The 27,195-nt window shown below is 39.9% G+C and overlaps 1 protein-coding gene across 3 annotated transcripts in view; it reads right to left on the bottom strand.

The window, feature by feature from the left end:
- The window catches only part of XYLB (xylulokinase), a 99,606-nt gene that overhangs the window by 14,535 nt on the left and 57,876 nt on the right, over window positions 1-27,195 (bottom strand). For all 3 annotated transcript variants that reach the window (XM_042888220.1, XM_042888222.1, XM_042888221.1), the window contains exon 19: window positions 491-549. In XM_042888220.1, the coding sequence (XP_042744154.1) occupies window positions 491-549 (59 nt within the window). The remainder of the gene's footprint in view (window positions 1-490; window positions 550-27,195) is intronic.

The following is a 27,195-nucleotide window of genomic DNA, read 5'->3' as shown; positions in this document are numbered from 1 at the left end:
ACACAATGCCAATCAGAAATACATGTTCAAAAACACCAGGGACAGGGTTTAGAATGGTTCTTCTTCGGTGGATTTAATTGTTTGAGTGTCCAGAACTAGGGTAATCCCTCTCCAGTTTCAGTCTGAAGTCCAGTGCTGACTTTAATGACAAAAACTATAAACATCTCAGGTATCTTATCAAGTCTCTTCTTGGTTTCTTTGCTAATTGATTTGACATAAGCAACAAGAGCTGGAAATCACCAGTGTTTCAGATACACATCCATAAAATTAGTGAAGTGTAAACATATATATACACACATATATAAAATAAATTTGAAGTTCAATACAAAGTTAGCATTGGTCTCCACAATAAACCTGAGGAAAAATCCTAATGACCTGAAGCAGTTTCACAATCCCATATCCACACCTTCCCACACAGTTACATTGACTTGGATTCTGTACGCCAAAATAAAAATGCAGATATAATCATCTACTTTAATTTTCTGCTTACCTGCAGTATTTTTTTATTATGGGAAGCTCCACCTGTAGCCAAAATCCTTGTTTTGGGCACTGCAATGCAAAAGAACACACAGATTAGACTGAAAGCGTATATCGTCCAGATCTGCACTACTGAACCAAGCAATGAGAATGAGGAGGGCAAGTCAGATGGTCTGGGCTCTCTCCGTTTCTCTAATTTACCACATGTAAAAAGTGAGTACTGTCCACCAAGACTCATTAGAACATTTCCTTAAAAGAGGCAGTATAGGTTTTGCTCATCTATTATTATTATAGCGCTATCAAGTCTGGGAGATTTGCAAAAGAGATATTCAATAAAAAGGCAGAGTGTTATTATACAACAGCTCTGGTTTGAGGTCAGATTGGTTTGGCTCACAGCTGTATATATAAAAGCTGACAGGTAACCTTTAAAACCAGCAATATTTTCCAAACTTATCTCCTCACGACGTTCACAATCAAGAGTTCACTGAAACCTGAGCATCCCTACATGCTTGAATGACAAGGAAGCGTGTCAGAAGGTAATTAGAGATGGTCTAAATCAATTCAGCAAAATAAAAAATTACATAAATCTCTATCCAATTAAAAATCATAGATCTGGGGGCAGTGGGAAAAAAAAATCACCCTACACATTCTTTAGTCTTTGTAAGAAAGCTACCCTTCCTCATTGTGTTCCTGACTTTCTGTCCAGTGCTTCATTATTTATCTGTGTACATGCTCCTCTGGAGCATGACATCCAACAAGCCATACATCTATCCACAGCCACAACTCAGCAAGGTATTACAAGCTTCAGTAGTTCAAGTATCTCACTGAAATTCTTTAAAGATTTAAAATTAAATGAATGCATAAATACTTCAATATCTTATATTTTAAAAATAAATCTACACACTTAATTACCCTAATCTATCATAATAATAGCAGCACAGTAATATGATCTATCACACTAACACCATTCTGTACATCCTCCTGAAAAGGGAATTTTACTGTCATATTATTTTGTTCCTTTAACCTCATTTTTAACAAAAGCTAAAAAAATATCTTACATCACGCAAAGCAAACTCAGTCAATTTATACCGAGGCCCTAAACAACTTGTTGTCTTTTGCCCTTAATGGCAAAATCCCTGAAGACAGAATCAGAAACAGAGAAGATGCAACTCACAAAAGGCTCCTCATGACATTTCTTGACCCAAAGTGAGGTTCTCAGGTGGAGTCTAAGACCCAGCTACAGCACTGCACAGAGGACCCTATCTTGCTGATAAATTTAATTTTATTTTCCTCTTTGGAGGATATTCAGCGATGCACAAATTGGGTTTTAAAAGCCATTAGGATCTCTGTCAATGTCAGTAAACAAATAAAACAAACAGCAGAGTGATTCCTCAGGGAAAACAAGTTTCAATTATACCGACGCAGAATGACAGATCCCTGCCAAGATTATCACAACAATGTAATAGCACAGAAACCAGTGAAAAATAACTAGCAAGCCTCTGTTCCTAGAAACCAAGCTGAACTCTAAATGATTTGCCTTGTAGTTGCAATTCTGTCTTGCTAAGCCTTGCTGCGAATATAAATTCTTGCAGAAGTATCATATCCAGCATGAAAACACATTTCAAAAACAGCCAGCAGGACGGAATTAGAAACAAGTATGTTTGCTACACTTCACAGGAATTGAAAGCAAGGAACAAGCCATGCTTACTACCCCCTGCCTCTGGAGAGGGGCTTAATAAGCTGCCGGGCTGTCACCATCAGGAGAGAACGGTGCACAAGGCAGAAGGACCAAAGGCAGGCTGGAATCAAGGGCTGGACAGGAGTCTTCTGCTCATCAATAGGTTGGAAGACTCAGGTTTTGCTTTTATTATATATCTGTGCCATCACTGTAACTTGGAACATTTCAATATAAATGAGTTACCATAAGAAAAGCAGGGGTAACATCACAGTGCATCTATGAGCCTGTATTTGCCCTGCCTTTAGGTGAAGAAGGTACCTAACAAGAGGGGAAGCAGAGTTAAATCTAAAGGTGTTTAACACCCCTATCTTAATCCTGACTAATTCTTCTGTAGCTAAACACTAGAGAATTATTTCAGAGTTGACCTAGTTGACAAAAGAAACTGATGCAGATTGTGCTGTGAAGTTTCAACTCTTGGTTGGATATCTCAAGTTCTAAATTGAACCAACTGTTGAGTACAAACACATACAGATGCAAGGAAAAGAAAAGAAGGCATGTCCTATACACGAAGGGTAAAACCATTAATTTTCCTTAACTAGGATTGTTTGCTTCACTGCAACACATCCCAGTGGGTACCAGCTTCATGAACCTTAGCCATTGCTACCTGACAAGAGAACCTGACCCACTGTACCGGTGGGAGCGGTCCATCCAGACATGAGGAAGAGTGACCTCAGTGCTCAGCATTCCCAGCAGCAGCTCCACATATGGCCGGAGCAGGGACAACAGCTTTCTTGATTGAGTTTCAACCGCTTACTACAAACAAGGAGCCAGGTCCCAAAAGAACCGATCTGAATTAGCAGAATTTTATGTTTCTCTCTTATTTCAAACTCTCCTCCTGAGAGTGCGGAAAATGCATCGATCACTGATTTCAGGGATTGCCTTTTCAATGCCAATATTGTGTGCTTTACTGAACGGTGGACATTTGCTCTAAGATGTGTAATTGGATACATCTTATAAATAAATAAAGCCCATCATTTATGGATACGGGGGCATTAACAAAGACATCATTCATCCATCACTAGTGGTGTTCTCAGCCAGCTGTGGGTGAATCTGTCAGGAGCTACCATCTAAATCCCCTACAGCAGTGCACAGAAAGAACTTAAATACAGTGTTACTAAAAAAAAAAACCAACACCAACTGTAGCAAACATAATTCAGGAATTCAATTCTCTGACAGTTGAGAGAATCAGTTTAAACATCTTTTAATTAAAAGCTTCTTGCTTAGTACCTAACCAACCCGTTTATTTTCTTCCTGTTTGAAATTTGATGATTTTTTAGAGAGCCAATACAGGATTTTAACCCTGTGTAGAAAGCATTTACAGCTGCTCGTGGCATGGCATTGTCCTGCAATACGCACCACTTCCGCAGCTGTATTATCTGCTGTGGAATACTGTGGCTGATTTAATTAAATTCAGTTAAAACAATAATTGCTATGGCTGGGGGAGAGCAGCAGGGAGAAGAACAGTAAAGAAGTTCACTTACATAGCAAGATAGTAGAATCACAGAACAGTTTGGTAGGAAGAGACCTCAAAGATCATCTAGTTCTAATCCCCTGCCCCAGGCTGGGTCAAATCAGGCACTAGATCAGGTTGTCCATGGTCCCATCCAACCTGGCGTTGAGCACCTGAAGGGATGGGGCATAGATGGGAGTACAAGGTACTTCCCCAAATAAGACTGAGAAGCCAGCCCACAGCCAGTTTTTGTTACTGTTCCCACAACAAGCCCCACTATCTCCTTTAGAGATCCAACAGGAAGAACTGGATGATGTTCAAGTTCATCTCTTGGCTCTTGTTTTCAGTCAAGATATTGCTTTCACCGAAAAGCATAAGGGGGAAAAAATCTGTCACTGGGAAGACAGAGAAATTAGTTATTGGTATTATAGATATTTCAGTGAAAGAAAGACTGCAGTCCTACGTGGCTGTATATCAACAAACATACAACCGATGCCTTTCCAGAAAAGCAAGCAGTTCAAGTAGAGTAAGATACAAAGTGATGGATGGACTGGAACAAAAATTTTAGAAAGCAAAAACTCAAAGAGCCCAGATGGACTTAGCAAGTGAAATGGGAATCAGCAAGTAAGACAGGCAGTCTCTCCTGAGCAACCCACCATTCCCTGTAGTGGCCTTGGCACATAACTGTATCTATTCAGAAAAAATAATCACATAAGCAAACTCACTTCAATCGGAAGGTTAGTGCTGACGAGCAGCAGCACCAAGGAGGCTGGAGGCAAAAATTCACTCCCCTGTTCTAACAGGAATGGGAGCAGATCAGACTGCAAACAGGTCCAGATGTTAACATCAATGGGAAAACTGCTGGCTTTAAGGCTTTTGGGTTTGGCTGTATTTCAACTGGGCAGTAGGAATGTACCTGCATCAGTCCTGACTTTTGCTAGTGCGTGCATAAAGTCAGGAAGAAGAACCTGAAGATGGAAACTCTTCAACTGTTCCATCTAAATTTCCATTGCTGTGCACAGCCCTGATTTGTACCCCAAACTCCAGGCACTTGCTGACATTCAAAACTCCTAAAACACATTTCCAAGGCTTCATCCAAACAACTTTATAATGTCTTTCTCATCACAAATGAATCCATAAATAAAACAGAACAATGGAACATGCATTCAAAAAGCATCTGATTACGCACATGAACCCACGCCAGCTATAAGCATGATTGCAAATAACTGCAATTTACAATTTGTAAGCAACAAGAAAAGTGTCAGCCCCTCTGTTATTTCTCTGATTAACTCCAAACACTATAATTTAAAAAAAAAAAAATTATTTTCTAGCTTTTCATTCAAGGAAAAAAAAAACAAAGCAAGAATACATCATTATTTTGCCTCATTTATAAAACAAATGTTCCAAAATTTTCCTCCTTACATATTAACTCTTCAAAAACTCATGCTAATTATTCTTTTGCTAATACAGTGAAAGTAAGCACCTGCTACAGTAGAAAGCTTTTCCTATCTGTATCTTTGAAAAAGGAAAATTTACGTAAGCTACCGAGTGCCCCTTCTGTGACTTTGAGGACGGGGTGAAGGCACTGGCTTCTGCGCCTCATTACACTACACTACTCCTGACACTTTCCAGGAGAAAAAAAGACTGCCACCAACAGCTGCAGCACAATAGACATTATCTATCTGATTGAGGTAAGAGCAATGTAAACCCAAACTCTTTTGTTTGTTTGTTTTTTTAATTGCTTTTTTTTTGTTTGTTTTAATTTACAGGCCAATGCAACTGCCTGAGTGAATAAACTACAAGCTGGAAGCCAAAAAATAAAACAAATCCAGCCATCTTTACAGTACTAAAAAGAAGACAGTAATTCATAAGAGCTATTCAAAACCCATTTTTTAAAAGACCTTACTTTCACTTCAAAGTGTCAGTTAATTTATTACAGAGAGAAGCAAGCCATATTTGCCATATAGGTTGATACTTCCTTCCATACAAGCAAAAAAGTTTTCATATTTCATAACGGCCTTTAATTTCATTAGGGGTTTCAATTGCTCAAACTTCTGTCATAAATTTTCCAGACACGGAATTTATTTTTAGTTTTTTAAATGCACTGTCTGGGGAAGAAAAACAACTTGTAAGGATAAAATTGATCATCTGCCTGTAAGGCTACAGCTCTTATCAAACCTGCTCTAACTCAACAGGGGGAAAAAAGCCAAGATTTCCTTTGCAACAATGACAAATATGGCTAATATTCTCAACATTTATGCTACTTACATAGATAAAGTCCTACAATGATGTAGGGGAGAACAGGCATGATTCTTCTTGCTCACTCTTCTGCGAGGCAAGAATAATACCACTGAAATGAGTAGATGTGCACACACCTAAATAAAACTGAGTAGAGACGGTACCCATAGCCAAGACCCAAATGCAACTGCTAGTCTAGGTTCACCTTATGTTCTCAAGTGACAGTGTTGACTTCTGATAGCAGAGCTCATTCTTCATGAGGATACCACATTTAGCTTTTCTAAGCACTTCAGTAAAGACAACCTTTGCATTTCACAACCGGAGCTTAAAGAGACCAAATCACCGACTCTGAAACTCCTTCTAACCAAGCTCACACCAGCTATGAAAGTGCAAATAGCACCGACTCAAAGTCTTTATCTTTTCAATGGTTTTTCAAGAAAATAAACAGAAAAATGTGTACATAAATTCTGTTTTAACATTTTGCTGTACCATGTTACTGCAGATTACCCACAAAACACACACAGTCTAAGACATACTATAGGAAACAAACCAAAAAGTTAAGACACAACTCTACTGACAATTCAACTTCATTGACTTCAGCAGCATTATGCAGCAATGAAAACTTTGGCTCATGAATGTTAAAGACTTATTTGGGAACAAGCTGATCAATAGTCATAACAGTAGCATATACATTGACAAGCTCACAACAAGACCTCTGGAATATTTGCATTTCTTGTAGAAATACTGCAGAGCTGCAATCGCTTATCAATTTGCTGTGATTTTTTCTTTCCTTTCTTTTTTTTTTTTTTTTTTTTTGAGCCATGGATCTCTATCTGACAGACTATTTTGATGAAGCCTGGGCTAAATTCCAACAGTAACGTATAAAAAAAATCCACAACTCAGCAACAGAGTTTACAGGAACGGCTGGAAAAAAAAGGCAGATTTAGATCTGAAGGCTTCACGGATACAGACTGAGTAATTTGGAAAAATCTTTTTGTGAATGCTTTGAAGGAAAGAGGGAAGGCTAACAAGAAGAAACACTTTTAATTTATTTGGTCAAATCTGAAAATGTACTTGAGGAAAAGTCCTCCCCTGAAGACAGTATTACTTGAAGCCATCCTTGCTATCTCTCTGACTTGCATAAATCCTTGGTTCTGAATTCATTCCTTATAGAAAAAATAAGTTACCATGAGCTAGCGAGATGGCAATGAGCATAATCAGAGAGCCTGAGCACCTTTCCTACAAAGAAAGATGGAGAAAGCTGGGCTTGTTCAGCCTGAAGAAGAGAAGGCTTCAGGGAAACTCACTGCAGTCTTTCAGTATACAAAGGGAGCTGACATACAGGAGGGAGAACAACTTTTTACAGGGTCTCATAGCAATAGGACAAGGGAGAATGGTTTCAAACTAAAAGAGGGAATTTAGATTAGATGTTAGGTGGAAATTCTTTTCTCAGAGGACGGTGAGGAATTGCAACATGAAAGCTGGAACCAATGTGACAAATTAACCAATTCTCAAAAAATGTTCTGAAGTAGAACTTAGAGGAGAGACAAACTGGACAGCTGAAATCCAGCCATTACATCTACCTGTTACAAAACCTACCTACAGAGAGCTCCAAAAATGTTAAAGTCCGGAACAGATCATCTGCTTAAAAGAGGCCGCGTAATTTTAACACAATTATCCCACAGTTCAACCCAACACTATTTGTTGAAGACAATAATCTGAAGAGGACGGAAATTTTCATATGAAAGACTTGAAGTGACAGAGACTTACTGTGATTACTGACTGTTTTCATATTCAATGACCTTCAAAGTTAAATATTTGCAATTTTCCCATGATTTAGGTTTTTATTTTTAACTTCTTTTTGGTTGGTCTTTGTGGCTTCAGGCTTCCAATTAAAAGATTACCATAGAATTGGGTTTTCTCTTTGTGTCTTGGCAATTACAGACTACAATTAAACTGCATCTTATCTTTCTTTTTGATAAGTCATTAAGTTCTGCTACTCATTAAAAGGTTTATTCCCAAGACCACAAATCGCCGATGCTTAGAGCCACTGGTACACTACCAGTAACTTACAGAAGTGTCTTCAACACTAAAAGAACTATCAAAAAGGAGAAGAGTCAGTAAGTGGATTAAAAACATTTACCCTAGAATTATATGATGCTGCATGTAGCCAGTTTGTCTGTCCCAATACTTAGCAGGAAGGTGTCTGTATATAAAACTGGTTGTGCAGAGAGGTTGTAGAGCGTCTTCCTTGGAGATCACCAAAAACCACCTGGACGTGGGACTGGGCACTCTGCTCTGGGTTGGCCTGGTGGAGTAGAGTTTGGAGCAGATGAACCTCAGAGGTCCTTTCCAGCCACAGAATGGGTTGGAAGGGACCTTTAAGGACCACAGAGTTCCAACCTTAGCCATTCTGTGAACAACTGTTAATTCATCACGGAAAACTTTTTGTCAGAAGTCGTCCAGGTTTATTAGGAGAACATGTAGACTTCAAAGGTGTGCAGCTCTGGAACACACACTATGCAGAGTCCTGAGGAGGTCAGGTGTCCCATGTTCCCCATTTGAGGAAGCCCTGGTGTTGGGAGAGCTCATCACTAAACCATTCATCGGTGCCCACAGGAAAACTGGAAACGCAAATTTATAAGTTTGCTTTTCTCAGTTCCCTGAATTGGAGCAGAGACAGTTAGCCAAAGTCAGAAATATGCAGGATAATCCCAGAAATTGGTTAAATAAATAAAGGAATCACTATCTTAGGCATTTTCTACTAACTAAAAACACTTATTTTGTTCAGTGTGCTCTCTTGCTGGCGCTGCAGCACAGCTCAGCATTTCCTCAAAACATTTTGACACTTGAGAAATCCATGCTTGAACCTGAGCAAAATATACACACCCTATGCCTACCCAACTCTGATGTGGGTAATCACCACGTGGCATTACAGACCATGAAGCAGTGTACAGCACTTGCTGCTGAGTTACTCAGAAACACAAAAACATCACCGTTTCATTTTTAAGAACTATTTACTCACGTACAGCAATAGTCAGCCTTGCAAATCTTCTAAAAGTAATAAAAAATTACACTGGCAAATCAGCAGATGACACCACCCATTGAAGGTTAAAATGGGAAAAGCAAAGAAGGAGATAAATGAGCTGCCCAAGGTCGCACAAAATCAGGAGAACAACCAAGAATAGAACAAAGGCCCCTTCATTACTTAGATCACAAATGCATTCAATTCTGCATTAGTTAATGTGCACAGTCTGTGCATCAGTAGAAAGACATGTCCACAGGAGAAAATATAACAATAATCAGCTGCAAGTTCAGCGTTACCTAAAGCCACAGAACATAATTAAAAAGTATGGGTGCAATGATCTGACCTTGAATGCTGCTTGAGGAAAGAGAGGAAAGAACACCCTACCAAGTGTTTTGTCTCTAGAGAAACCCAAAGCACCACAAACTTTGGGAAAAAACATCTTCAGATACAGATTTGCAAACCAGATCTCAAATTTGCTTTGTGTCTTTCCATGTTATCAAGAAACATTAGTAAAGGACTACAGACAACAGGAAAGAGTCAAGGTCCAAGCATTATTCAAATCATTTTAGTGTTTTATTCACAAGATTTTTCAAAAGAGGTATTAAATTTTTGGTCCTTGTGAATGTTGTCCTATAAGACTTTTGCATTTAGTGCTGGTGAAGAACTTTTCTTCTTTTCTCAATATACACGTATATAAGCTACAGGTATTAAAGTACTTTCAAAGAATAAAACCAGCTGATAGGAAGAGTGCACCTGCTGTCATAGAACCACAGAACAGCTTGGGTTGGAAGGGACCTCAAGGATCATCAAGCTTCAACCCCCCTGCCACATGAAGGGCCACCACCCTCCACATCTGATACTTGACCAGGCCTGGTGTTCTAAGAAGACCAGAAAACCTGTTTGATTTTGTTTGCTCAGAAAAGTTACGTACACCAAGAAGGAAAGCAAACAGAGTGAGCTGGAAACACTTGCTCTTTCTTCTCCCTAAAAAACAGAAAGAAGTACAGCACTGATCCTCCACGTGTGACTCTGGTGGGTCCCTTCACTGCCCTGAGCCTCCTCCCCCCTGCACCAACTGCATGCAGCACTGGAGCCTCTTGTACCAGCTGAGGCTCTGAGCACTGCTAAACTCCTCCATTATTAACAAACCTCCCGCTTTCCGAGTGGATTATCTACAAATGAATTTTGTGACCTCTGGCAGACCGCAACTAAAGAGAGAATGGAGTTTTTTCTCCTTTAACTAAGAAAATAAAGGCTCTATAAAGATGAATTGAGAGAAGCAATTAATATTTCCTAATAAAAGTCATGCTGAATGTGAGAACTGCTACGTTGCTCGGTGCTTCTGAGCAGAAAGGTTCCAGGTAGCTGTTCATTCAGGGCTGGGCTCATGTAAATCGGGCGCTGTTGCCAAGCAACAATAGGTGCTAAGGAATGAAATACAGGCTGCAGAAACCTAATAGCCTGGAGAGAACAAGAACTACCATCTGAGATTTATGGCAGATATAAAGGGAAAAGAGTCGTTCTCCCACACACAAAGAACGCAGATACTTTATTATAAATGTCCTTAGCATGTTTTTCTAAGGCATGATTAAGTAATAAAATCCCCGCTCCACCCCAAATCAAACAGGTAATTATTTTTTTAATGTTTTCTGCATTATGCTTCCTAGAAAAAGATCTCAAGAAATTAGCAACCGAGACAAAAGATAAATTTAATGCAAAGAGCTCTTTTGCCTAAGAATAATGTCAGCTATACAGACCGTGCTGCAAATGCCAGTCAGCTCTCCACTTCACTTTATGTTTTTGTACCATGCTCATTAACATTGCAACTGATCATCAGAAATTCTCTTTAAGCTTATTAAGATTTTAAAATATTTTTAGCAAGTTAATTAGAATACATTAACAGAGCTCATCTGTGTTCACCCATCATGCATATTTTATTTTATTCAGGCAAATTGTTTTTAAATGAAATATTAGATCCAGGGAGGGCACACTGTTGGGTACTGAACAATACAACTCCTTTGTGCTACGTTTCATTCCCAAACACCCTACAAACTTCATAGTGCTGGACAGGAGGGAAATTTTCTGATGGCAAATTGCTGGGTATTCTTAGTGCCTTTCTCATCCACTCCCTGGAAGCTGAGGGTGGCTACAAAGACCTGATGGGTCCTTGTGGTGCTGAGCATCATGTTCCTGCACTGCTCCCTGGGCTCAATATAAATTAAAGCCATCAGTGGGACTTCTATGGGAATCAGTGGCACTACAGTGGGAACCAAAGGAATAGACGAGGTCCTACTATGGGGACAGAAGGAGTCCCTTCAACCCCTCTCACTCTGTGGTTCAACTGCTCCCACGGATTCACAGCTTTCTTTTTTTCCTTATGAGTGTCTGAAGATGTTGTTTTACCTTAAGGAGCTCAGGCATGACGTGGCACAGGTTCCTAACAGGCAAAGGTGCACTTGGATTTGGCAGAATAGCAAGGAAAGCTCACCAAGAACAAGCCTGAAATACACTTTGCTTAGCTAGAGTTATAAATTCTTTCCTTTAAGATGCACTAAATGTCACCAAATTCAATCACATAAAATTAAATAACATTTTATGAGGAAAAGGGAAACAGCAAAACCTACCTTGGGGTATTTTGGGCATGCCACTTCCAGAATTTTATTCCAGTGAAATAAAATCCATCACCAGACACTGAAAAGTAACTATAATAATACTCTAATAAGGCATTCCTGAAGACCAACTATTCATTCACTCAAGCCAATCAGATACGACAAGGTACATTTCAAATTGTTCCTTCAGACTCCATCTAGCCCCAAACCTTTCTTTCTAAGGATGGATGGAGATTCACACTGATTTTACCACTAATTCTACACGGTTACTTTGAGAAGTCTGCTTATATAAAAGGATGAACAAAGTTTGCCAGCCTCACACTCAGTTCAGATTCTACACTCTCACTGCATCTCAATTAATCTAACACAGACTGCAAAGCTGGCATATTTGATTCAGACAGCAAAGAAAACATCCTTTAAAAAGCAACAGGTCTGAAGCTTTTGACGAGCCATCACAGAATTCCTATCAAAACACACACTGCAATCTCAGCCACCACACATTTCAAGATCTGCATCATTAACACTGATTTGAAGGATGCCAATAATCTCTTTCACAATCTATAAAAGTTATTTATCTCCATGACACTTGCTTCTTTTAACCAATGATCGCTATTCAGCTGTGTTTTACTCCTGTTACCTCCCCTGAGATGTTAACCTCTCCAATTCCACCAGCTGCTCTGTTACAAACCACCCCCCTACTCATCACGCTTCCTCCCACTGAGGAGCCCCAAAACTGCATGTGCTTCTTCCAGTGCTTGGCTGAACATATGAACCACACAAGCACAGGGGAATTTTAATCACAGCTGGGCAATCCTATGGCAAGCTCTTCCAAATGCCACAATAACCGCATCAGTGGGTAGAGTCCCTATCAAAATATCCCTATCAATTGCACCAGATACAAATAAAGCTACCCTGTCATAACCTTTTCCACTTATTTATGCATTCATTAATCAACTCAAACACCCTAAGCACATGTTCCAGCCTACCCTTTCTCCTCAAGCTTGCCTGCAGAAGTTTCACTTTATAAAGGAATTCTCTGCCTTAGCCAGAAGAGAGATCTCACCTCCCTGCTGCAGAGCTGGTAGCAATGCTGCCAACAACCCATGGGCTGACATTAACACAAACTGTGTTGGTTTATTTTGTAACATTTGAGCAGAAATATGTCCTGTCCTAGGAAAAGCATCTACCTAGAAATCAATGTGTGTTTCTAACAACATCCTAATTGCAAGAGAGTAAAGAGTAAATGAGCAATGAAGGCAAGCTGACATTTTAACGTCATTTGGAATGACCAAAGACACTGAAATATGTTTACAATTAAAAGTATTCTCACAAAAAAGTACAACAAAATGCAATTTAACAAAGCATATATTCCCAACTGTTGTGAGCATGCACTGTTCCTAGAATGGAAATCACGGTTCGGCTACCCAGGCCAGCACAACATCAGCAGGTCCCTATAATAATCCTCCTAGAGCTGCATCTCTAGTGCAGCCACACTCAAGCATACCAACCTCAAGAATTTAACGAGAATCTGAAATTCTCCAGCGCTTACAGAAACTTTCCTGTTAACCCAGCCATGCCCAGAACACTCTGACTGCATTACACACCCCAACTGCTGCTGACTCTCCTCCTTTAGAGAAGTCCCAGCTACCTCTACTGAAGAGCTGCAGAACTCCTGGCTGTGCACAGAGAATTCATGACCAATTCTTTATGTTTTCTTGTGCCAGAAATGCTCCACTGCCATCTAAGTATGCAATTTAACTATGCAAAAAGAAGCTGCTCAGCTCTTCCACTGAGTGACAAAAAGCCAAGGAAATGCTTCTCCAGTCTGGGTTACCTGAGATAGTTCATCACATACAGCTGAATACGGCATATCCTGAGTCCTATTCATTTCAACCCTTACACAAACAGCAGTCAAGGAAAAAAAAATGGACAAGATCTTTTCCCCAATTCCTCACCTTTAACAGGTTAAGTGGCAATAAAGGGTGCAGTGAATTTCCAAGGGCATGTACCTGTTTAATTATTCATCAGAAAATTGACTCAGGCACCACAGTATTAAACACTAAAATATTCAAACAAAGTAAATTAAGGGCAAAAGCAACAAAAAAGGAAAAAGAGTGGTTGTGGTGAGAGAAACACTTGGACACCCACTTGAATCTCCCTATGTATTTCAGTACCTCTATATATGTTGCTCCAAAAGTAATGCCTCCTATTTATATTCAGGGAAACTACAACAGAGCCAAGAGAACAAGAGCACTGTTAAGATGAAGCAAATCTGCAGCTACAAAACGCTGTTTTTCAATATAGGCACAAACATTAGCTATTCATTTTCACCAATAATGAACAAGAAACCCCATGCCACGCTTGTAAACTTCAGCACCAGTGGGGGTATCACTGTCTCACACCTGCTATCACAGCATCACTGCAAGGACAACGTTGCCCACAAAGTCTGTCTTTCATTGACCCAAATTGATGGAGGATGCCAAATACAGACAATACAATGGGTGCAGTGGGACAATCCAGCCAAGATTGACAATGTGCTCCACAGGCCTGGATTGAGCTGCTCTTCGCTTCATGGAGTGACAGCTGTAGAAGGCCGTCCAGAACGTGGCTCATCTTTAACATCACCATCTCCGCTGCTGAAACACATCACACCACCCACTGTCTCACTGTGCTCACATCCACTGTTTGATCTCTATAAAGGTTCAGCAAGCATCAGTGAGTGTCAATGGGAGCCATTTTTCCTGCCTGTCTGGAATAATTCAATTCCACACCTTTTTCAGACTGCCCCTCTGCTGCCATATGCCACATGGCAACAAAATGTAATAGAATGCTGTCGGGAATGTTCAGCCTCTACTGCCATCCCATCAACATCCACCTTCAACATCGTGGGCCAACATCATAAAATAGGAAACGTTACTTTTAGAGCAGCCCTCATACTTCCATGAACAAAGAAAAGGTAGTAAAGTAACAAAGCAATTATTATCTATTCCTTTCAGTACTCCGACTGGGATCTTGAAACAACCTAACCGTGCCCAGAGCACCCTACCAGTGTTATTTTCACCTATGTACACAAAGAAATTCCTGAAAAAGGAAGTTTACATCTTTGTGGACAATCAAATTTTACTGCAGGGAAAACACTTGTCTAAATGAAAAAGAATGAAAAGGTGGGGAATCTGACCCATGAATGACTCTTGTTTATTGTAAATTACGGGCCTGAAATATCTTATTAAAATAATAACAGGTTAACTGAAAGATACTGTAACACAAATTCTAGTTATTTCCCCATAAAACATGAATATCTCATTAAAATAAAGAGCATCAGATTTTAGTTTGGACCAAAACAAAAACCTTTCCAATCAAGACATCTAGTGGATTGAATGCCTCTCGTAAGCAGGTGTCACTGTGTTATATTTTCATCCCAACTGCTGAGAATAAGCTAGAAGAAAATGACAAAGTAAATTGAACAAGAAAGTGTCTGATCTTGATGAATAATTCAATGAAGCAATGCAACAAATACTGATTTTTTCTGGTCAAGGCAGTTTACAACTGTCCTTTACTTAGAAAAATGACCTTCTCATTGTAATTACACTTTTGACTTTGGGTACTGAATCACAGTCTCTGCAATACTTAAATTCCAGTTCCTCGTTCTGATGCTGATCTCAAAGCACTCTAATCTTTCTTCAACAAAATAATGTCTAGGTTGCTCCAAAAGTAATGCCTCCCATTATGTCTACGGAAACTACAACAGCTGCAAAAAGCACAATAATACTGTTTGACAGAGGAAACTCTCAGCTACTAAACACTGTTTTTCAACACACCATTAGCTATGCATCTTTGCCAGAGATGAACAAGAGCCCGCATGCCACGTTCACAACAACCTGTACCAGCAGAGGTGACTCACTGATCAACAGTGATCACTTCCACCACTGCTGGAATGCACCACCCACCACCTCACTCCTCACATCCATTTTGTGTCAGCCTCTTTGGGCATAACATCAACACTCACCTCACATCGTGGTGCAACATAATAAAACTTTCTGAGCAGCCCTACTGAAGGTCTTCAACTATGATAGCAGGCACCCCTGGTCATTGCTCTTTGATAATTTTGCACACTTCTCTTGTGTCTTAAGAAGCATGAGGGTATCTTTTAATAGTACCCATAGAGTTACAGCCTGCAAAGAGACTCGAGCCATGGTAACTGCAGCAGGAGGTACTAATCAAGGCAGGAACAATGTCATCTGTCGGGGACAAGGCAGCTCAGTGGACACCTGAATTTTTCTTACTGCAACAGTCAGAACTTGAAAGCTAAGGATTTTACGATCCACACTGAGGATTATTTGAAGTCTAACAAAAGTACATTTTATCTACTTTTCTGTCTGTTAAAAAGTATTACAGGAGATCTAGTGGGAAAGCAGGATTCAGGGCTGTTGCGCTGTATTTCTGCCTTATACCACCACCATCACTGACATCTTGCATTAGAGTGGGCAACCTTTCTCCTCCCTTACATGTTATAAACAAGCAGTCTGAACACCAAATCTACTGGAAATATGATTTTTAAAAGTACCTACATATCAGCAGACTATCCATACAGCCACATCACAGAATTTACTTGGGAAAGGGAAGGGCTGAGCTGGCTGCCAACCTGTTTCCAGAAGTACGGCTTTTATTCCTGACAATTAAAAAAATACAAAGAAAAATTCACCAGTCAGCAACATAAGAACTCCATCAGTGGAAAGGAGGACACAGCTGGATGATCTAATGATCAGAGATCCAGGGAAATCCTACTTAGAGCTGTGGTGCAATACAGGGTATTCAGGTACTTGTGTAATTCATAGCTGACCTGTCAGTATTAGAGCTGTACACTACAAGATCATAATTCACAAAAAGCTCTTTTTGTCTTTTCTCATCTATCTCTCACAAGTTGTGCGCTATGTCTTTTTCTCCATGCGCAATCCCATTACAACCAAAATATATAAGAAGAAATCCAGTTTACAGTAGATTGCTGATCCAGATGGAACAACAATGAATAAAGAAAAAAGAAACCAACAAATGAACCCCACCAAACTCTGTGATAGAAGATACAGCGAGTTGGACTGGCTTAAATGCAAGTAAGGGCACAGGCACTCGGGTGCATACTTTCTGTCCTCTGCAATATATCAGTATCTGCTGCTCATGAACACTCCGATTACATTAGGCCAGTTGGCAGCACTTCTTAACACCCAACAATCTAATAAAAATATATTTTTTCTCTCTGCTAGACAAATCTGCCCACCTTCAACCTCTGCTACCCATAAAACACACAATTTATTCAAGTACCTTTACTCAGAGTATAATTAACCTTTTCAATGTACAAAAGCTTCTGTGCCTCTTAAATGAACAAAGAGCTATTAATGAACAAAAATACTTTCCTGATCAAATGCTTAATACTGGTTCTGGGAATACAGAGTATAATATTACCACACATACACTGTATATTATACAGCATACAGCTCACGTATCTCCTTCCAAAATATATCTCCTTTCCTAAATATAACCATATTACACTGATTTTTATACACCATAAAGATACTTCAATCAGATCACTGTAGATACACACTGATAATAAAAAACTGCACAACACAATCATGAAAAAGAAAAACTCTATTTGCCCTAGTTTTAAGCCAAGGGATGACTTGTAAGAGGAGAGCAAGATGAATTTGGTTTTATTAATTTCAAGGTTAAACTGCAAGGAACCTTAACATCACACACATGGACATAAGTTTTCAGCACACGGTCTGTGAGCCCTTGGCAGCCCATAAGGTAAGAAAAACAGGTCTGTTGTCTAGGAGACTTGAATTTTCCACATAAGAGGACCAATGCTATACTGAAAAATTTATGGAACTCACAAATGTTAAGTCTGAAGAGCAGTGACCAAGAGGAAAGAAGGTATGCGAGTTGTTCTCATCTTCTTTCCCCCAGTGCTAATTTCTTACAGGGATGAAAGATCAGAATCAGACTGGAACGCTCACATTCCCCAGTGCCCCACATCTTGTTCATGTTGTGCACTTTCCATCATAGCAAATGCTTGCTTTAGTTCTGTAATTTTAGCTGTATTTTAAATCAAAAGATGCACTGAATTTTGCAGTAGTACAACTGTTGATCACACTCTGTTTGGTAACAGAAGTCCTGTCAGATATTTAGGCTTAGTTACCAAAAACCACCTTCAGGGAGTACAAACATTTCCCCTCTGGCATCCTGTCAGTCACAGCAAATCTGTAAATAAACTGTCAAACTCCATTCCAATCATTCCTGAATCTGCAAGGGAAAAAGTAGTAAAATTGGTGCAGCTGGTTGTAGTCCCTGTAGAGCAGGGCTGATTTCACAGCTTTAATATGGTTCACTACTTCACAGCAAGTCCGATCTGATATACAGCATGAAGAAATGAATGACACCTTTGCTAATCATTTTCTTAAACTTATCACATGTGGAGGTAATAATGGATGCAATGACTTTTCAAGGGCACGGACTGGTTAATTTTTCAACAGCAAACTGATTCAAGTTCTGCAAAATTAAAAATCCACTAAGACACACTGTAAAGGTATCCAAATTATGGAGAATCACAAGAAGAAGGAAAAACAAAGCTCCAGTCGTGGGAAAGAGCATTAGACTCTCTTTTTATATCAGCAAATGGAAAGTAGGAATACAACAGCTGCAAACAAGCCTAACTAGAGACACTGGCTATAGCAAAGACTGATTAAATAAAATGGGAAACTATCCATTATTACCTAGAACATATTGACACCCTTGTTCTATAATTCATAACTCATGAAGTAGTTCTGAAAGATCTGGTCAAGAATTTTTCTGTAAGGTTGTTGTTGGATCATGACAGCTAATCAAAGTATTTTTTCAGGGCCAGAACAGAAAAGGAATAACAGGAGAAAGAGAAGGAAAAGAATATGTAAAAATTATCACCCCACTGCCTATGGACTCACCTAGGATGTAAATCACCTAGTGTTGAGCTGAAAAAGATCCTGAACCAGGGTCTGCTTTATTCTACATATTCTCCTTCCCAACAAGTTGTACAAAGTCATATAGTCTCTCTGGACTACTGAATATTTCATAAGAAGTAGAACAGCCCCAAGCAGAAGACAGACTGACTCTAACCCCAAAAGCAAAGGCACTGGCTTGATTTATGTCAAATCTAGGTTCAAGACACAGTCCTGTTATCAGTCAGAAAAGGGATTTCAGCTGCTGTCTCCAGAAGGAGATGCATCTTTCATGATTCTTCCCCAAAGCTCCCTAAAGTGCAATTTTAATTATGAGATAGTTTCAAAACAAATTCTGAAAGCACATAATTTCGTGTGAAATAAAAATATGGGTATTTGAGTGCACTCACTTCCTCATTCCCCATGTTTCGGGGACAGGCAAGCAAAACTTCTCATGGCAATAGCTGAATACAATAGAGGAAAGGATTAGGGTGAGTTGCTAAGGTCAGTATAAGTGCAACGAGTGTGAAGACAAAAAAATAATATCACCCCCTTAATTAAGGTTCACATATATTCAGATTTCTGCTGAAAAGCTGGAAAGTTGACTGGCTGGAAGGAGTATACAATGCATCATGATTTACCATATGTGCCCTGGCTTCCTGTGCACTACGTGCATCTGACATATCATAGACATGCCCACCAGGCTTACCTGCTGCTATGTCCTTTCATTATTTTCCATATGAAACAATGGAAACACTACTCCACATCTTCTCTTCTACCACACTGAAGCAGAAACAATTCCTGCCCTCAAGGTTGGACATTAGGAAAAATTTCTTCTCTAAAAGAGTGGTCGGCCTCTGGAACGGGCTGTCCTGGGAGGTGGTGGTTCACCATCCCTAGAGGTGTTCAATTTAGATGTTTTAGTGGTAAGAGGCTTAGTGGTAAGATATTGGTGGCTGGGGGATAGTTGGACTAGATGATCCAAGAGGTCTTCTCCAACCTCAGTGATTCCAAGAACCACCAGATTGGTTTCTTTTCTGTTCATGTATCCAAGTATCTCACCTATGGCACAAACAAACCATCAGGAACCTGAAAACATGAGCAACTCTGGACTAGAGCCTTGAACTTCTTGGTGTGCAGAGTCCTTAACAAGTTAGAGAATTAACTACCCAAAAAAAAAAAATCTCCATAATATTAGACATAAATCTTATTTCCCCCCCAAAAAAAACCAAAATAGCTTATAAACCCAATCTGATAACAACCAATTCATCCTCAGAGCACCCTTAACAGATAGGAATTATCATTCTCTGTATTTTAGAGGTGAGAATCTGAGATAGAATAAAGCTGTTCACCTAGATGAATTGGGATTGTATGCCAAGTCTCCAGAGCATGAAAGCATCTCCTAAATCACATCACCTGTTCATTACGAACCATAGTCAATGCTTCGCTTTAAAATCAATGAGACATCAAAATCCAGCCTGTACACTTCTTTCCATCCAAAAAAAGCAACACTGCTTCAACTTCCAATAAGAAACAAAATGGTTTATTGGATTGTCCTTCCAGTATAAGAAAAAATTTACTTTGCGTACAGCAATTTCAGCCCTAAAAGTCTGCAGTGAAATACAACGCTCTGGCAGTAAGCACAGCAAAGCACAACTCGTGACATGACATGAACCCAAAGATAACAGCTGACAGAAAGGGGACTTTGGTAAAATAATGCAATTATCCCAACGGGAGTTGCTCCAGGGCACCTGTGTTAACTCCCCTGCCAAAACAACATTTTCTACTCTTTAACTGCTTCAAATGATACGAAAGCCTATGATGAAAGAAAGTCCACAAGGCTACACCTGCAAAACGAAGTATTTTTAAGAAAAATACTCCAGATATAGAGATGGAAGCAATTAAAAACAAAACAAAACAAAAATGTGTACTGCTGTCTTTGTTTTTACCCAAGCTGAACTTCCCCTGCTATTGAATTGCTGGCTCACTGGGCAGCTGGCTGATATCCCAAGCCACGAACAGGAAGAGCTTGTCTGGGAAATCAGCACAAACCTCAGGCTTGTTTGTTTGGAAATGAGCCCACATAAACACTTGCCCACACATACAGACCAAAGTCTACAGCATATTGTGACAAAGTATTTGGATCTGGTGATGAAGAATTGAAGTTCTGGATGCTCTCTTCATCTCAGTCTTGCAAAGATGGTGGAGCAAACACTCCCAGAAACCACTTCCCAACACGATGGATAAAAGGGTTTGTGGGATTAGTAAGTACACCTTCTCAGATGAGGTGACAGCAATGAATGTTGTTTATCTCAGACTGTCTTCCACTGTACCCTCAGTGACAAATTGACACAGTACGTGTTAGTTAAGTGGTCAGTGAGGTGGACTGAAAAGAGGTTGACCTGCTGGCCTCAAAGGCTGTGGTGCCCAGCACAAAGTCCAGCCAGAAGTATTACACTCACTAGTGGTGTGTCCCAGGGGTCAGCACTGGAAGACTGATAATGTTCAATACTCACCACCCCAGGTGACAGGACAGAGTACATCCTCAGTAAGTTTGCAGACCATACAAACCTGGAAGGGGTTGATAAGCAAGAAGAGCGTGCTGCTGTCAGAGGGACTTCAACGGGCTGAAGCAGTGGGTCAGCAGGAACCTCATGAAGTTCAACAAATGCAAAAACAAAGTCCTGCACTTAGGGAGGAACAACCCCATGCACCAGTACAGGCTGAGAGCCAACTGACTGGAAACTGTCACCAATTGGAAAGCTGCTTGGCTGAAGATGACCTGAGGACAGAGGTGTCCAAGAAGTTAAATATGGTCCAGATGTGTCCTTGCAGCAAAGAAGGCCAAGAACATCCTGGATTACATTAAGAAGTGTTATCAGCATGTCAAGAGAGCACTGCACAGCACAGATGAGACACTTGGAATGCTGGGTCCAGTCCTGGGGAAGGGCACAAGAGAGACATGGACATACTGAGCAAGGCCAGCAAAACGCCATGAAGACCACTAAGGGTCTGGAACATCTGACATATGAGGAAAGGCTGAGAGGGCTGGCAGCATTCAGCCTGGGGAAGAGAAGGTTCTTGGGGAATCTTGTCCATTGCATCAATACTTCTGGAGGATGGGAGATGGCACATGTCAAGACAACAAAGCCAGATTCTTCTCAGTGCTGCCTAGTGATAGGACAAATGGCAGTGGCCACCAATTGAAATACAAGAAATTCCTTTTAAAGATGTAAAGTGTTTTTATGACAGGTAATTAAACTCTTGAGAACATGATAATTCTCTGTAGAGTGGAAGCTTGTGAAGACAGCCATCTCACTTTGTAGGAACCTAGCCCCAATTAAGACATCTGATTTCAATGGTAACTAGATGAGACTTGTGCATCTTTGCAACTTGTAAACATCTAGTCATAAAGATTTAAACAAACAACTGATCTGCCTAAAGCTTCAGATCCCGATACTGGCTAATTTGTAATTATAGAATTGAAATAATTTTCTATTCCCTACTAGACTCTCCATCCTTTTCAAGTTTCCCAAATAACATTTCATCAGAAAACAGCACATCCTAGCAAGCAAAATAGTGTGTTTCTTCAGAAAGGCAAAGAAGGAGAGAATACATAGCCAGGACATGACTAAATTAATTTTGAAAACCCCCTGAATTTAAAGTGCCTGGTATTTAACACTCTGATAACTGCAGGGAGGTGTCCATACCCTTGTAAGGAAGAAAGAAAAGGAAGCACTGGGCTACTGCTGAGAAACAGACAGACGGACAGATTTACTTGACATGCTCCCTGGAAGCCCTGCAGGCTTCATCAGCGGTGCTTGTAAGGCCTTTGAAGTGTAGCTGTTGCACAGCTTGTAAGTCCCTTCCTCTGGAGCTACCAACGTTGTGGTGTTATAAGCTACTTAAGCTCCTTACTCCAGATCTGAGCAAACAGCTTGACGCACTTACAAGCTTCACTCCCTCTTATTCTGAAGATTTTAAGCTGCTTAGCTTACCGTCTTCAACTTCCAAATTCCTACAACCAAATCCTACCCAGGCACCATGCATCCACCGTTATCAGCCCGATCCTCCTCTTTGCTCAGGATTCCGACTCTCTTACACCATCTCAACAGTAGAACCAAATGTACTTTTATCAACTTTGCCCTAAAGAAGTCACAGCCAATATGCAAATGGCTACTGTTCAGCAACTGTCACTTTGCATTTCCAGTATCCACAGCTTTACTGTAAACCAATCAGGCTTTCTATCCTAACAAAGCCTTCTGTTGAGGAAGTCTATTAAATATTTTTGTTACGAGTTTCAAAAATTCTGCACAGGCATAACTTTGTTCTCATAAATGCGAGCTTTTACTGTTAATTTTAGATTCAGTAGGCTCTGCAGAAGCTGTGGATGAAAGACTGCCTATAAAGCAAAGATGAGTTTCATCTAAATCAAGCTGGTAGCAGACTACTGGCATTTACAGTTAATAATGTTACAGGAGAACCTTTAAACTAAGAAGTGCAGTAAAGGCTGGCACGGATGGACATGACACATTTTCTAAGCCTGAAATCATTATAACTTTGTATCCATAAATAAAAGATAGGACAGATATTAATAAATCTGAATATGAAACTACAAAAAGAAATTCCATTTTAAGTGGCACTATGCAGATACTAGAAATCAGAAAAATAAAACAGAAAACCTTTAAGTATCTAGTTTTCAATGAGGATATGGACAGAAGCAGCACAGTAGTGACAGGCATACAATCATTACAATGGCGTAAGATAAAAGAACAAGTCATACTGCAATTTATATTGCAAAGATACAGAAAATCACAGCAGTTGAAGCACTGCCATATATTAATGAAAATTTGAAGTCAGAGCAGACGAACAATTGTATTAACTTGTAACATAATCATAGAGAGATTACAGTTATTCCCTTATGAGTTAGGACAAACATCACATTCAGATACACATGGTATATATGCTTTACACTATGGTACATGTGTTATATATGCTACAACCACTCAAAAATCTAAAAGAAAAAGAGCAACTCTTGACCAGTCTCATCTTAAGCAAAAAAAACACACAGGTTCAGAAAGTTGCTACTGATGAACACTGCAATAGCTAGTGCAAAGCATTTAGACAGTTTGGTCTAGGAAGAGCCAATGATTCAAAATAAGCAAATAAATAAAATAAAAATCCACAATAGGATTATAATATTTCAGTGGAGTAACACAAGAAGGAGAAAGCATATTAAAAATAAATTAAAGGCAGCAGCCAAAAGCCTAAAATGCTCACAAATCAACACAGTCTATTCAAGAATAATAAATGAGGAAGCTCTTAATTTGAGATGCTGGAAGACCTGTCCCAGATTGAGATGCCAACAAAGGAGGCATAAGAACAAACCAATTAAATGCATAAGGAGAAACAGATAAGACCTGATGCTATCCATGTAAAAGCTGCATAGGAATCAAGTGTAAAAATGTTAAAATGCTACCTGTAGAAATAGAACCTATTACTTAAACCCTAGTACCTTAGTAGCAAAGGCATCTGCTGATGACAAGCATGATGGCAGTTATTAAAATGTTCTCCAGGTTGGATCCACGTGCTTTCAATAATGGAAATCTATACTGTGTAAAACCTGAATCATTAGGCACTTAAATGAAGGCGATGTAAAGGAGATTTAGGGTCTGTAATGGAAAGCCCCGCCAAACCGAATACATGGACACCCAACAGCCTCTTGAGTTAAAACCTTTGAGCAAAGAGTGGCAAATTGTGACAATGTCATCAAAAATCAGCCCAATAACCTAAAATTTAAAAAGCAAGTCCAACACTGACATTATAGGAGGATTAAAACCAACACAAAACAGTATTGTGCCTTCTCTTAAATGCAAGATTAGCCTCTGTTTGAATAATTTGTGCAACTGCTAGTCCTAATATCTCAAAAAGAACGTAATAAAAATGGAAACTATAGAGATAGGGGCAACAAAGTGGACTGAAGGCATGGGACAGGTTCCAGAAAGACATGAGTAAACCTTGACTACAACTCTTCAGTTAAGAAAAGAAATGGTTAAAGGGATCCCAGAGGGAAGCCAGAAGAGCAAAGCATTTAAGGAGACAAATAGGGAATAGCTTTTCATTGTTTCTCATGGTAGAAAGTTATGGAGAAGCAATTGCAATTACCAACAAAAAATTGGGACTTCTCACACAATGCACAGCTCAACTGAAGTTCTCAGTGCTACAGGATACCATGGCTGCCAGAAATCTACATGTTTTTAAAAAGCAATTAGAGAAGTTCATGGGAAAAAGTATGTCAACAACCATTAAATGAAAAACCTCAGGCTCAGGAAGCTGCTGAGCTGAAGAGGGGTGGAAGCTGGGAGGATACAATAGCTGTTGAAGCCTTCCTCACCTGTTAGAGATTGCCACTGCCAGAGGACTCCAGCTTTGCTGTTCTTTCGGCCTGACCCACAGTAGCCTTTCTTAGTCTTCACTAACAGCAGCAAAACCATTTCAGCGTTGAGCACTCGAGTTTCCCCTCAGATTTCTGCCACTTTGGAATGAAAGTCTGAAAATCAGTTCAAATCAGAGCTGGTCCAAAGTCACTCTCAGTGGAGAAAATAAAGTTGGCACATTTTTCCTTTCACCATCGCAGAGCACATGAAAGTACTTTACATTGAGTGTTTAAAAACTCCAACATCAAGCCAAAAAGTAAGGCTGACTCAAATCCTACAAAAGATATTTGACTGCACCATATCTAAATTTCAAAGTATAAACATTTTCCCCATGAACACTTTTGTTTTAAAAGCTATAAGGAAGCAAACCTGACAATCTTTATTATATTTATCATAATTTTGGAGATTGCAACAGTCTTGGCCTTTTTTTTTCACATCCTAATGCAATTTTAGATTCATCTTCTCTGTCTAACTAGAGTTATCAAATGCCACACAGCACGTAAACTATATTTTGATTACTAAGAAAACATCTCTTTGCAAAACATTATTTAGGCATGTGTTTAGATGTCACTGACCTCATAGGTACCAAAGCACTTCCTTGCATTAGGTGTTTCTAATCCAGACAGCACCAAGAGTCAATGTGAACTGAATGCCTGTACTTCAGCCCTGAGACTTTCAGTCCATAATATCCTACTCAAAGGGCAGCTGGTCAAGATGCAGCTTCGCCTTTTTCCACCATCACGAAGGACATAACACAATAAAGCTAAGAGAGAAAGCATTCTCTATTTGTCAGAAGTAATTAAGCATGTCACTGACTTTCTGTAAAACTCAGGAGCCATCTGGGAAAAGAGCACTATGTTTCCTCATCCATCTGAGTGACAAGGTCAGAGCATCCCTCACTTTCTTGGTTGCATCTCCATCACTGACTCTGTTCATCATGCTGTAAATTAATCTGTAAAAATTTGGATAGAGTACCTACAGTAATTAGCTCTATCTGTCCAAACGAGGCAAAATGAGATGGGGTGGCAGCTGAGGGCTCCAATTGGCTCATGGATGCTGAATGACAGAACTAGGTCAATACACCAACTTGATTCAGAAAGAGAACAACATAAAATTAGCCTTGTGTCTAGCTACACTTGAGACAGCATTTCAAGACCATCAGTTAGCAGGTGGCCAGTATTGAAATGCTTTATACTTTCATTCCTCTCTGGGAAAATCTAGGTTTGTATATCCAACTGGAAACACTCATCTACTGTAATTGTATGTTGTCTCACATTCTCCTGTCATGCAGCTCAGCAAAGAACACCTCAAAAGTCTCCCTTAGGTTAGATGCTGGGAGGAAATTCTTTGCACAGAAAATGGTGAAGCAGTAGAACAGGTTGCCCAGGTAAGCTTCTCCATCCCTGGAGGCATTCAAAGCCAGGTTGGACGAGACCTTGAGCAGCCTGATCCGGTGGGTGGCAACCCTGCCCATGGCAGGGGGTTGGAACCAGATGGGTTTTTAAGTGTCTTCTAATGTAAGCCATTCTATGATTCCCTGATACCTCCTCTTCTCCAGGCTAACTAACCTCACCTTCACCATCTTCCCTGCTCAGGGAAGCTCCCCTCTAGCTCTCAACCACTTTAGCAGTCCTATGCTGCACTTGCTACAGTTTATTGATGCTTTTCTTGGATTAAGTGTCCCAAAAGCAAGTGCAGTACTCCAAATGTAATCTAACACACACTCAATAAAAAAATGTTAATCACCTTCAACAAGCTGGCTGTAATGCTGTTTACAATCCACAAGCCACCAACCTTCATTGACACAAAGACACACTGCTGGCTCATTTTTGCCTAGACTGTCCAGGTTCCTTTCAGCAGTTTCCCCAGGGCCTCTTATCAATGCAGGGAGTTCATGTGCCCCAAGTGCAAGATCCCTCATTCTTCTGTTGAATTTGCTGAGGCTCCTGACAAACAATCCCTCTGTTTAACACGCAATTTACACGATTTATTCAAGTCACAAGCATGAGCTTCTCATCATCATATCAGAAGATAATCCTAGAGGTAGAGCTGAATGTGTAAAACAGGATTAAGTGTAGATAGGATGAAGCAGCGTGATGCACAGCTCGCCTCTTTGGCCTTTTCTCATTATATCATTAAGACCTTCCTCAACATTCAGATTCACAGCGACTCACACACTGGAGGTCTCTACACAAATAGGTCTCCTTTCTGAGAAACTTGGCCCAAACTACATGCCTTTGTTTCAGGGATTCA

Source organism: Lagopus leucura, unplaced genomic scaffold (genome assembly GCF_019238085.1).
Source record: "Lagopus leucura isolate 7727_CA_CO unplaced genomic scaffold, USGS_WTPT01 Super-Scaffold_100157, whole genome shotgun sequence".
In the NCBI taxonomy this organism is placed as follows: domain Eukaryota; kingdom Metazoa; phylum Chordata; class Aves; order Galliformes; family Phasianidae; genus Lagopus; species Lagopus leucura.
The sequence above is the reverse complement of the archived record's forward strand: the minus strand, read 5'-3'. Positions and strand labels throughout refer to the sequence as shown.